The sequence below is a fragment of the Lemur catta genome, chromosome 24 (genome assembly GCF_020740605.2).
Source record: "Lemur catta isolate mLemCat1 chromosome 24, mLemCat1.pri, whole genome shotgun sequence".
Taxonomy (NCBI): Eukaryota; Metazoa; Chordata; class Mammalia; order Primates; family Lemuridae; genus Lemur; species Lemur catta.
In genome coordinates, this window is record NC_059151.1 from 13,565,626 (window position 1) to 13,579,601 (window position 13,976).

Below are 13,976 nucleotides of genomic sequence, written 5' to 3' on the forward strand. Positions count from 1 at the left end.
TTAGGCCCAGGCTCTTTCCTGAGAGAGAAGGTGAAGCATAGAACGTCCAAAGTCAGCAGATTCCAAAGTCAGAAGCGTGTTAAAACCCACCGATCCACTAAACCAGACTTTTCAGGTCTGTGTTCCAGGTCTGGGCATATTTGACAAGTAGCATGGAGACACTGTAGTTTATTCAGGGTTAAGAAATACTGAATACATGAACAGAAGCGTGGCTAGGAGTAATTTCCTATAGCATGAATATAATCTAAGTTGACTGATTTGCCCAGAGTGAAACAGTGACGTCCCTTTGCTAGCCTGAGCAATGATTTTTCACTCATTCCATCTTCTACTCCATCAACATTTCTAGATACTACTCTTTTTTCAGGCTCAGTGTTTTGTGTTAAGAGTAGAAAGATGATGATATCTGTGGAGATAGATTGTGCAAAAATGAACGTACATCTGCCATGCCCAGGCTGGTAATTAAAGAATCTTGGTTCAGTTGTAGTACTGGAAGTGATATCTTCTTTCTCACATGAAAGACAAAAAGAAAAAAGAAAAGAAAATTTTGTGTAGTGATATATGGAGTATTTTCCATCAGCAGGATTTTTCCACATGATTAATTTTTCTCCCATTTTAGAAAAATTCCAACAGTGTAATTCTTCATTTAAAATAAATTCCTTCTCTACACTCTGATGTCTGGTTTTTTAGCTATACTTTAGTTTAGCAACATTTCAACACCATTACTTGCATTGCTAATACAACAATTCACATATTCTAAAGTCTGTTACAGAGGTTCCAAAGTCTGTTTAGAAGTTCCAAAAGTCTGTTTTAAATTTTTTTGAATCCTTTATTTTGAGAAAATTTTTATAAAGAAAATTTAATAAAAGATTTTTGAAGATTTAGTTATTATATTATAATTTCTTTTTTTCTATTTTCTTCCTGCATGATTAAAGAGCATTTATTGTATATCATATAAAAAAAAATGATGGCATGGTTCTTTGAGTAGAGGGAATTGGAGTCTTTTGGTTAAATTTTAGGACAGAATGCATTTTATATGTGAAAGAACTGAGCCTCTGAAAAATTTGCCTACTAGTTGGTGATTAGGGTGCCTTCCCCATCAAAAAATATTAACCTTTCATCCAAGTAATGTTTTCAAAACTAATATAATGTCTGTAATCAATTTATCATAATAAACTATGAAATTAGCATAGCAGCTATTAAAATTAATGTCTAAAAACATATTAAAATAAATAAGAGTCACAGATTAATTTGGGATCATTATTTACGAGTTATTCAAGGTTTATTTCTTCTCCCTTTACTTTACCTTTACTATCACTTATTACTTACTTTATTAGGTCAGTTATACTGTTTTGTGATAAAAATGCAAGGATACTATGGAATGTAGGTGAATCTGCTCGAACAATAACTCTAAAGAATCATGATGTCATTATATGCGCGAGTGTGTCATATACCGACGTAGCAAGATACAGTGCAGCTTTGTTACTTTGGTGGGTGCTTTAAAAGCCCAGAAATGAATGACTGTTCACTAAAAGTTGTGCATTTGAGGGCTTGCCACTATATCAGGTGACACAAGTTTTGTTAGCAGTAATAGTATTTCTACAGGAATTTACAAATGTGAGATGCCTCCAGGTGGTGTGTTTAACTGAGATCACGCACTCTTCGTCGCCAGCAGCCGCAGGGAGCCCGGTGTTGCATCAGGACAGCGGGCAGACTGGGGGACCCGGGGCGCGCGGGCCTGCAGGGCGAGGACAGGAGGACGGATCGGAGGAGGCCGCCAGCGGGAGCTCCGAGGACCAGTATGAGGACTTGTACGTGTCCATCCCCGGAGTCGACCCAGCGAGTAATTCACAAGAGCCACTTGCGGGCAGCCGACCCCCTCCCCCGCCACCGCGACCTGTGCCCGCCGCCTTCCAGCTGGAAAAGCCTCACTTGGCTTTGCAAGGTCAGTTTCAGGTATAAACAAAGCCACCTCTGACAGGCTGGCGTAGCACGTGGCACGGTGGCAGATCTATGCAGAGAAGAGCAGCTTTGGAAACCAAGAGCAACTTTCCTCCTGTCCTTTCATGACCGGGGCCTGGGAAAGGAAGAGAGGGACACCTGCCACCGCCTCGTTCCTTTGTTCCTTCCTTCTTTTCTTCTCTCTCCCTCCTGAAGCAAAGTCTCATTGAAGAAAGTAAAGAAATAAAACTTGAAAGAAGTCTGTAGGTCTTCACATAAAATGAACCTCAGGCACCCTGTGGAAAAGCAAATGACAACATTGCTTTTAAAAAATACTATTATGGGCCAGGCGCGGTGGCCCACGCCTGTAATCCTAGCACTCCGGGAGGCCGAGGCAGGTGGATCGTTTTTGCTCAGGAGTTCGAGACCAGCCTGAGCAAGAGCGAGACCCCGTCTCTACTAAAAATAAAAAGAAATGATCTGGACAGCTAAAAATATATATAGAAAAATTAGCCGGGCATGGTGGCACATGCCTGTAGTCCCAGCTACTGGGGAGGCTGAGGCAGGAGGATTGCTTGAGCCCAGGAGTTTGAGGTTGCTGTGAGCTAGGCTGATGCCACAGCACCCTAGCCAGGGTGACAGAGTGAGACTCTGTCTCAGAAAAAAAAAAAAAAAAAATACTATTAATCTTCAGGCAAGAGGGAAAGACTAATGTTTTACAGACAGTTTGCAAATGGCCTTGGACACTTCACTCATTAGGTAGCTGTGGAAGAGCTAAGAGGTCAAGGGTTTACCGGACACGGCCCTGGGACCAGGGTCTGGGAACGCCCCGGCCCCGGCCCAAGTTCCCAGATGCGGGGTTGGAGAGGGCAGGCAGAGGGTGGGAAGGTGGCCTTCAACCCTGCGGAGGGCGCACAGGGCCCTTCCCACACTGGGCTTCTCTGCCTGGAGTTGGCAGCAGCCAGAAACGCTTCCGGCTCCAGTTTTCGTCTTCCAGTCACCAATTATCATGCATGTTTTTGTCATTAGTTTATATTTACTTTCCAAATTCATAAAATGTTCTTACGAAAAAAATTCAATAAGAAAGATGGGAAAAAATGCCCATTATCAAAACCTCGTTTCTCACTATACTTTAGTTGTCAAGTCCTGGAAGGCTGTAAAGTGTTTAATACGTAAACACTGTTTCAAAAAGTGAATTTTGATGGAATGAACTTTAGCATTTGTGTAGAAGGCTCTGTCTCTACTCAGGCCCGAGTTTATCAACATAAGCTGTACTAAGGTTATGCACTGTAATTAGGGATGGAAACTACTGAAACCTAAGGAGCACTCCTCTGATTCATTCATTCATTCATTCATTCACTATGTTCCAAGCTCTTGGAGACACATCAAGAGAGGAGATATATTAATATTTTGGGGGAAGAAAACATAGTACACTGACAACAAAATTCTGGCATACCTTTCTCATGTTTCCAGATTTGACTAATTTTATATAATAAAATTCAGTGTTCAGAAGGCAAGCTTGTCTTGTGTCTGATTAAATCTCTTAAAGGAACTGATATTAAATCATGTTTTTCCTAATGTAAATTTCTATTTATGGTATGTTGGTTAGCAGATCTAAAACTGCTCTACCCAGAGTGCTCACCAGATATCTGAGACACAAAGGTAATGTTGGGTAGTACATCTCCTAAAAACCACCAAGTGTAACAAGGAAAATAAAATAAAACCCACTGTTTCATTTCAAAACTCTTTTTTTACATTTTATATGCAATGCTACTTTTTATTTCATCTTTTCATAGAGCTGATATTGGAAGTGAGGGTCAAATACAATACCAGTATTTTTTCTTAAAATTATCAGATTAAGGTCTTTAAAAGTAAGACTGTAAGGTATCGCTTATTTCTTGCCAGAGACATTGCGTGGATTCTTTGACTTTGGCTAGCGACACCTTCTGGAATCACTCTTTAGTGTAGCTGCGCCAGATGTAGGGGCCACACCTGCAACCCCAGCTCCTCCGAGAGGCTGCGGTGGGAAGATCACCTGAGCCCAGAAGTTCAAGGTCACAGCGACCTGTGCTCTGCACCACTGCACTGCAGCCAGGGTGACATAGTGAGACCTCATCTCAAAACAAAACAAAAAAGTAGCTTCTACTTGCTCTCAGGTTACTGAGAAAAATAGAAAAGAGGCCATCTCATCCACATCCCAGGCATCAAATTTTTTGAAATGGACCTATGGACATACTCATTGGAGAAACTAACAATAATTGGTACAATAGAGGCCTTTGCAGTTTACAAAGAACCCATGGTCTTTTTTTTTTCTTCGCAACAATCCTGAAAAATAACTATTGGATCCCTTTTTGACTCAAACCCAAGACCCCGTAATCTATAATTAGAATGTGTCCAACACTTCTATGAACAGGTTTCCTGGGCTTTTAGGACTCTTCTCGTTTTTACACACCCTTGCCCCAGGTATTTAAAAAGTTGGAATTATAGAAGTCATTCATTTATTTTAATCTTTATTTATTAGTGTACCACCTGAATTGAGAAGGCTTGGGTCCATTATTTTCTTTATTTTTATTTTTTTTTGAGACAGAGTCTCACTCTGTTGCCCAGGCTAGAGTGCCATGGCCTCAGCCTCACTCACAGCAACCTCAAATTCCTGGGCTTGAGCAATCCTCCTGCCTCAGCCTCCCAAGTAGCTGGGACTACAGGCATGTACCACCATGCCCAGCTAATTTTATATATATATATATATATATACATATATATATATATATATATATATATATATATATATATTTTTAGCTGTCCATATAATTTCTTTCTATTTTTGGTAGAGATGGGGTCTTGCTCTTGCTCAGGCTGTGCTCAAACTCCTGAGCTCAAAGGATCTTCCCGCCTCGGCCTCCCAGAGTGCTAGGATAACAGGCGTGAGCCACCATGCCCGGCTAATTTTTTCTACTTTTAGTTGTTTGGCTAATTTCTTTCTATTTTTAGTAGAGACGGGGTCTCACTCTTGCTCAGGTTAGTCTTGAACTCTTGACCTCAAGTAATCCTCCTGCCTCGGCCCCCCAGAGTGCTAGGGTTACAGGCGTGAGCCACTGCGCCCGGCCTTAGGTCCCATTCTTACCTGAAAAGCATAATCAGATCCTTTGGAAAATAGAAAGTAAAATGTACTATCTCTAGTGCAAACCCAACTTTAGAAACAGTTGGGAAGAGAGGTGGGTGGGGAACCAGAGTTAACAACTCAGGAAATCAGTTCATAAAAGCGAGAGAGCTGACACATTCCGCTAAAAATGAAACACTGTAAAGTGGTTCCCACACACTGAATCTGGGCTCACCTGCGATGCTGTCAGTGGAACAGAAGTTAGAAAGTCACAATCTTAAAACCGTGTTATTCACAGGGGAGAAGGCAAGTTGTGGTGATTTTAAGGTTAGTGCTAGGGATTCAGATAATTACTACCTCTTAGGTTAAACTAACTGAAACAATAAGATTTAAAACTCTATTGAGAGCTTACCTTGGCCTCGCCTCGTAAACCTCCATATAACAATTGCTGAATCTTGTTCTAATAATATCCTTTTATTGAGCTCTACTATGTATCTTTCCCCTTAGCTTCTAAGTGTTTCCACTAAAATCCCCATAGGTAAACTAATTTTGGGGGGATGGAGGGGATCAGATTCTCACCAAAGAGCAAATTGAAAAAAAAAAATATAGAGAGAGAGAAACTCTCATTGGTCTTGTAGAGAGACATAAAATCTCTTTTCAATTTATGTATTAATCAAAGTATATCATATCTTTGTCCTCTAACTGCTACTAAAATATCTTTCCACATTTTTATAAAAATATGTAAAAATTGTACTGAATATAAAAACCATAAAAAATTCTGAAACCTGTAATTTTATTCTTTTCATATAAACTAATTTTCAAACCATAGATTATCCATGCTGCCTTTTATGCCATGAACCCCACTTCTGGTGTCCTTTCCCTATGAATGAGGCTCACGTTGGCTTGTGGAAGTGAGGAGTTGCATGTTTCAAGGTCAGTCTGTGATAGCCAGAGAGCAACTGTTGGGAAACCAAGCGATGGTGCCTTTGGCTGTTTCCCCCTGTCATTTTCAGAGAAATTTAATTTGAGGCAAAACATCCAGTGCAAGCAATATGAAAGGTAAAACAACTTCAAATGAAGAAAAGAAAATCTGAGTGTTATGCTTGAAAAATATAAGTTTTCAAAGTGTTTGGAGTTTGAAACTTAGATTTGTAACTCAATTTTCCTAATATTAAATCATTCATTTTATACATATATTATCATATTCACAAAATAATATGGAAATGTGAAAAATATTTATGTTTCAAAGAAATCCATGTCTTTTTGAAAAAATTTCAAAGTATTAAGGGGATACAAATGTTTTTGCTTATACGGATTGCTTTTGTAATGCTTGAGTCACAGCTATAAGTATGCCCATCACCCAAAGAGTGTTCATGGCCCCCATTAGGTATGTTTTTGCCACTCCCCTCCTCCCCCCACCCCCACTTGATTTCCACTGAGTTTTATTTCCCTCTGTGCACATATGTGCTTATTGGTTAGTTCCAATTTAATAGTGAGTACATGTGGTGTTTGTTTTTCCATTCCTTAGATACTTCACTTAGGATAATGACCTCCATTTTCCATCCAAATTGTTACAAAAGACATTAATTCAGCCATTTTTATGGCTGAATATTACTCCATGGCATACATATACCACATTTTGTTAATCCACTCATGAGCTGATGGGCACTTAGATTGATTCCCTATCTTTGTAATTGTGAATGGGCTGCAATAAACATTTGAGTGCAGGTGTCGTTTAGATAAAATGACTTCTTTTCCTTTGGGTACATACCAAGTTGTGGGATTGCTGGATCGCATGTTAGGTCTAATTTTAATTCTCTGAGGAATCTCCATATTGTTTTCCATAAAGATTTTACTAATTTGCAGTCCCACCAATAATGCATAAGCGTTCCTTTCTCTCTGCATCCACACTAACATCTACTGGTTTTGACCTTTTAATAAAAGCCATTCTAACTAGGGTAAGGTTCTATCTCACTGTGGTTTTAATTTCCTCATGATTAGTGACATTGAGCATTGTTTCATATGTTTATTGGCTATTTGTATATCTTCTTTTGAAAAGCTTCTGTTCATGTCTTTTACCCACTTTGTAATGGGGTTATTTGTTTTTTGTCTTGCTGATTTGCTTGAGTTCTTTGTAGATTCTGTATATTAGCCCTTTATCAGATACATAGCTTGTGAATATTTTCTCCCATTCTGCAGGTTGTCTATTTGCTCTGTAGATTATTTCCTTACCTGTGTAGAAGATTTTTAGTTTAATCAAATCCTATTCATTTTCATCGTTGTTGTGATTACCACTGGGGTCTTAGGCATACATTCCTAGATAACATCTAGAAGAGTTTTTATCTACAGCTTCCTCTACACTTCTTATTGTTTCATGTCTTAGATTTAAGTCTTTTATTCATTTTGAATTCATTTTGTGAGTACTGAGAGGTAGAGGTCCTGTTTCATTCTTCTGTATGTTCCTATCCAATTTTCCCAGCACCATTTATTGAATAGAGCTTCATTTCCCCAGTGTGCATTCTTGTCTGCTTTATCAAAGATCATTTGCCTATAGGTGTATGGTTTTATATCTGGGTTCTCTATTTGGTTCCATTGATCTATGTCTCTAGTTTTGCATCAGTATCATGACCTTTTAGTTACTATAGCCTTGTAGTATAGTTTGAAGTTTGATAATGTGATGCCTCCACATTTTTTCTTTGTGCTTAAGAATGCTTTGGCTACTCAGGCTCTTTTCTGGTTCCAAACAAAGCACAGAACTAATTTTTCTAGATCTGTGAAATATGACATTCGTATTTTGATGGGGATTACATTGAATCTGTAAATCACTTTGAGTAGTATGGACATTTTAACAATGTTAATTCTACCAATCTATGAGCAAGATTTTTTTTTCATTTGTTTGTGCCTTCAGCAATTTCTTTCCTCAGTGTTTCATAGTACCCTTTGTAGAGATCTTTCACCTCCTTATTAAGTATATTTCTAAATATTTTATTTTCTTTGTAGCTATTGTGAATGGTATTCAGTCCTTGATTTGACTCTCAGTTTATCATTGGTATATAGAAATGCTACTGATTTATGGACATTTGTGATTTATGCACATTGATCTTGTAACCTGAGCCTTTGCTTAATTTATTTATCAATTACAGAAGTCTCTTGGTGGAATCTTTGGAGTTTTCTCAGTACAAGATTATATTGTTAGCAAAAAACAATAGTTTGACATCCTTTTTCCCAATTTGGGTACACTTTTTTTCTTTCTCATCTGATTGCTGTGGCTATGACTTCCAGTACTATGTCAAATAAAAGTGGTTACAGTGGGCACCCTTGTCTTGCTCCAGTTCTTAAGAGGAGTGGTTTCAACTTTTCCCCATTCGGCATGATGTTGGCTATGGGTTTGTCATCTATGGCTTTTATAATTTTGAGATATGTTCCTTCTATGCCTAGTTTGTTGTGGGTTTTTAGCATAAAAGGGTGCTGAGTTTTGTTAAATGTGGTCTATGTTTTTGCTTCTGTTTTTGTGGTAAGCCACATTTATTGATTTACATATGTTGAACCATCCTTGCATCACTGGGATGAAGCCCACTTGGTCATGGTGGATTATTATTTTTTTCTGGAATTACATTTATTTTTATATTCTCCCTTTTGCCAGAGTTCTGGATTATTTTTTTGATGTGCTGTTGAATTTTGTTTGCTAGCATTTTATTCCGTGTCTTAATAAAAGTGTTTTTCTTAATAAAATTAACAATCACAAACTGTAGGAGGATATGTTAGTATATTATACAGCTCACTTTTCCTTTAGAATTTATGGGGTAATATATAAATTATTTTTCTGAGGACAGAAGCTTGTCTCTTATATTGTATCCCATGGCATTTGACTAAGCTACTTTGGGAAGCTCAAGCAAGTAGTAGATGGGCATCAATAATGTTGCATATAATAGAAGAGTAAACACAGTCTAAATTTTTCATAAGCAGGGACAACGGTGGAAGGCCACATGGAGAGCAGTCAAACCTGGTGCAATCGTGGTATAAGACAAGAAACAGGAGATGAATCCAAAGGAGATGAAGAAAAGAAAGACGAAAAGGAGCAGGAGGAGGAAGAAGACCCATACACTTTTGCTGAGATTGATGACAGTGACTACGACATGATACTGGCCAGTCTGAGTATAAAGAAAAACACTGGAAGTCGGTCTTTCATTATAAACAGACCTCCTGCCCCCACACCCCGACCCACAAATATGCCTCCAAAAGAGAAAACCACACCTTACATAGCTCAAGGTAATGTTTTATCATTGTTGTTGTTTTTTTTTTTTCTTTTGTGTATGGGAGGAGGGTATAGATGATGTGATTAGTGCTCTAAAACTCCAAAGATTAGAAATGTCTTCAAGTCACAGGTGAGTTGTATTGGCCCCATTTTTTTTTAATTTAGAAACATAATGAATGAAGAAAATAAGAATGATAGATTGGGTACCAGTTTCTAATTTTTCATTAAGAAGGATAATTTTGACAAACCATCCAGGGAATATGAAACCATAATATAGTTGTAGAAATTCTATTTGATACCTCCTTCGTAATTCTTGAAGAGGGAAGTTCAACTCATATAAATAATGTGCAACACAGAACACTTAAATATATACCATATAAGAGAAGCATAATCTACTAAGAGAAGCACAATTACTTACCTCTGCTTAATATTTTCAAAAAAAACATTCTATTCCTAACGCTATATATGTAGAGAGAGAGAGATTAGTATAAGAAAATTTAGCGATTATATATAAAGTTATTTATCACTGTATAATATACTTAACAGTGATCTGCTGATAATGCTCAAAAAACTATAAAAAATTAATAAATGTTTCAGCTAAAGTGAAATGTGAATTGAAATAATTATCTAAATTGTGAAGGCAGAGAATAAGCTTTAATTAGAAATTCTCAGATTGTCTATCATAGTGATCTCTAAGATATTACTGTCCCTTTGACAAGTTTGCTAAATCCCAAGAAATACTTTTAAATAGAAAAAATAAATATAGCTTGATACAAGAATTTAGTTATATTCTAGAAATTTTTGGAGAGATACATCATCTTTTATACTTCAATCCTTAGAGAGTTTCTCAGGATCACAAATACTGAATCCCATGTTGTGTTGTTCTGTTTTTGGCTTTATCTTCCCATCTTTCTATTGGCAGTCATATTCTTGTTTTCCAAGATCTCTTTGTTCTTTTTTTATAGCATTCTTTTCTCTTTTGGGGGGAGATAGGCGATGGGGAGAAGTGAAATTCAATATCTTTGTTACAGTTTTTGTTTCATTTTGTTTTTATTTGGGTTTTTAAATATCTTTTGTTTTGACTTTTATTTTTCTTCTGCTCTCATATTGTCTCTGTTGTCTTTATGTGCTGTTTGTTCTGTCTGCTATATTTGACAGTTCCATCAAACATGTCTATTCTTAGCTATGCTTTTATGTTTAAGACTGAAGCAACAAAAGCCCGAATGGAAGCACTACTGTTAACTTGTGGACTATAGGGTAATAGGGAGGTAAGTAACTAGTTTTTTCATTGAATAACCCCAAATGTTAGTTTATGCAGCTCTGTTCTATGCTTTCTCATTTTACTAGAATAAAATCCAACTAACTCTAGTCTACACTTACATATCTGGTTGCCAGCACATTGAGATCAGAGTGTGGAAAGAAGACGGGGAATTTCGCCATTCAGAATGCACAATTTAACTTGTTCTCCCTGTTTTCAGTCTAGTGTGTGACTCCTGCCACCCACTGTGCCTTGTGTCCCGTGTCCAGAATTATTTCCTTTCAATTTCTCTCTATGAATGAATCTCCCATCGTGGCTGATTGCCTCATTTCACAGCATTGAAGAAAGAATTTGGGGCTATGGCTGCTTTAGACTTTCAAGTAATCCCCATGTTAAATAAGTGCATTGTGATGGTTTTCTTCTCATTTGTTTTTTATTTATTAATTATGTAAAGATTTATTACCAATCATAAATCCTTCTGTGTATTAATTATGGGCGTTCCCTACATGCAGTGGTGTGATCTGTCCTGCATGTATATGCATGCATAAGAACTTTAAAGGAACTTAGAAATCTTGAGTTCCTAAGAAATTTTTAAAGGTTATTTGTCTCACCTACCCATCCCAGGCCTGGTAGCCTTCGACATTTATAACACATTTTCTAATTAAAGTATACAACGTGATTTGTTCTTATGATATTTGTATTACATGGAGATCAGAATCAGTGTTATATTTTGTTTTATCTGCAATTAAGTATATAAAACAAGTATGGTTGTTTGCCCCACATCCCAAATCAGTAGCGAAAGCTATACTGTAAGTGAGGTCAGCAAAATCTCCTTGCATTTTTTTTTTCTTTTTTCTTTCACTGGGATATACTTGCCTGCTTTCTTCTTTGATGCAATTGATTGTTGATCATTCTGTTCTCACATTAGGAAGACATTGCCTCATCAGCTAATTCTTTCTTGATGTTCTTTGCATTTCACAGGGTAAAAGTCTTTCATCACATCTTTTGTTTTCTTTTTTTTTTTTTCTCCTAGCTCAGGCAGATCTCTTAAATAGAATTGCCACTATTTCCCAGAAAGGCATCCATTCAATTAGAAGAACATTAATTTGCCCTAATTCTTCCCAGAAGACAAAAGTGGGAGCAGAATGTTGGCATATCCAGTGTGAGTTAACATAGCCAAAAGGGAAAGATGTACAACAGGGAGAATGGAGGAAGAATATAGGATGCAGAATCCTAACTTACTATTCCAGAAACTCAAGAAAATACTAGCAAAGAGACTAGGCAAAGGAAAACCAGGCATATACAGAAAAACCATGTTGACTTTGGAGAAAGACCTGTATTCAGATTCAGCTGACAGACAATACATAAGCAAGAAACTTCATGTCTGAGATTTGATTTTCTCATTATTAATTGGGGATAAAAATCATACCTACTTCAAGGATTGTTATAATCTTTCAATGAGATAAAATTAGTAAATACCCAGTACAATGCTTGGTATATAGTATATGTTCAATACATTATAGTTAAAAGCAATTCTACTTTGTTCAGTTTCTGAGCAGAAGATGACTTGTGTAAATTATAGAAAAAGTTGAATTATAGAAAAAGTGGGTTCTGGTGGAGTCAGAAGTTAAGGAAGATGATGTGCTGGAGTGGACGGAGAAGGAAGACCCCGTCCTCTAATGGGACAAGTTGGCTTAATCTATTGTCAGGCAACTTTCACGGTACTTTCTAATTCACGCAGCAATCCCACCTGGTTGCTAGTAATCGCCTCATTTTAGACATAAGACAGCTGATGTTCAGTGAGTTTCAGTTTCTCTCCTAAGGTGATAAAATTAGGGGAAGGAGGAGGTGGAGTCAGACCCACGTTAGTCTGTTTCCCACGTGGCACCGCACATTGCCTTCACTGATGTCTTTGTTTCTGGATCATTCATTAATACTTATTTTTTCCTTCTGACCCACAAGATCCGTGACGGAAGAAATCAACTTCACCTGGTTTTGCCTATCATTATGTCTCTGGTGCCAAGATTAGTGCTGAATTGCTAACAGAAACTACACGTATTTGATGAATATTTACTAAATAAAATTATATAATTGATAAGGTCCACGTCAGTGTGGCTAGAAGACTTCATTAACACGCTGAAGGATAGTCAGAAGAATATATTACTCCACTAATTCCTAAATTTCTCCTGTTTTAAACCACCCCATGGCCAAAACACTGCTGATTTGAAGGGAAGCCAGGTTCATGCTTCCTGATTACCAAAAGTAACTTCTATTGCCCCCCCCATATCAGGAAATGTTGCCGTCCTAAGAAATACCAGTGGGATCATGATTTGCATTTTGTCATATTCATGGGATGATAAAACTTGGTGCTCTAAATGTTCTTCTCCCTGAACTTAAAGCTAAACCGTCTGATTAGGCTCACAGATCAGCCTCGGGGCCATGTGCTGCCTTCTGGACCCTTGAGTGTGGCCTTTTGAGTGAATCCAAATTGTACAGAACAAATCCTCTTAATAAAGGGCTTTGTTCTGTGAACTTTAGATTTGGTCGAGGGACCACACTTGGGGATATTCACGTACAGCTAAACATTCTGCTCTCACACGGTCTAATTTATTCGAGAAAAGGTCTATTTCCGCCACCACTGCCATCCCCACCCCTAGAAATAGAACTTATTAATGCTAAACTGAACCCATGTTGGTTTATTTTACCAAGAGATATGTTTCTGATTTTTTTATCCCATTGCTGTTGTACTAAATCTAATCTTAGGTTAACAAGCACAACAAGAATAACTCATTTTTCTTAAATAGAAAATTTTTGAGGTCTGTCTTCTCAGATATCATATTCTCTCTCCTTTTTTCTCCCTCTGATATTGAAAAGGATCAGGTACATTAAGCTTCAAGAATATAGAGGAATTAACATGGATTTATGGTCTTCTTTAGTGACAGAATTCTTGATTTAAGACAAATCAAGGAAAGAAAATGAGCTCTTGGCACAGCATGGATAGCTTGGTTGTAAAACTGTATTCACAAATCATGCAAAGAGATGAACGCCTATTGGGTAAAATTTTTCAACATCAGTGGACAGTTTTCCATTCCCCATCACACAATTAATAGAACAAAGATCCTTCTTCAGAGTCCATGTGACTGATCTGGGGTAGAATATAATTTCCCTTTCAATTTCCAATCGCTACTGAGTCGCCCTTGGCATTTTGCCGTGCAACGAAGTCGTATATGACCTTTTTGAGAGCTACTCAGCTACTGGGACCCCAAAATGTCAAGTACAACTCAGTTGCTCTCAGAAATTTTCCACTTGCAATTCACTTGTACTTGAAATTGATCATGTACGATGCAATTGAAATGTGGAAAGAAAAAAAAAAGACCTTGTAGAAACTCTTAGGAAAATTAATTTGTATCACTATAAATGGGACA

General features: G+C 37.5%; 1 protein-coding gene across 2 annotated transcripts in view; it reads left to right on the forward strand.

Annotated features, from left to right (window-relative positions):
- BANK1 (B cell scaffold protein with ankyrin repeats 1) overlaps positions 1-13,976 on the forward strand; it is a 237,814-nt gene that overhangs the window by 200,418 nt on the left and 23,420 nt on the right. The window contains exons 9-10 of one of the 2 annotated variants that reach the window (XM_045536640.1): positions 1,670-1,942; positions 9,002-9,307. In XM_045536640.1, the coding sequence (XP_045392596.1) occupies positions 1,670-1,942; positions 9,002-9,307 (579 nt within the window). The remainder of the gene's footprint in view (positions 1-1,669; positions 1,943-9,001; positions 9,308-13,976) is intronic. The other variant, XM_045536641.1, reaches the window with a different exon arrangement.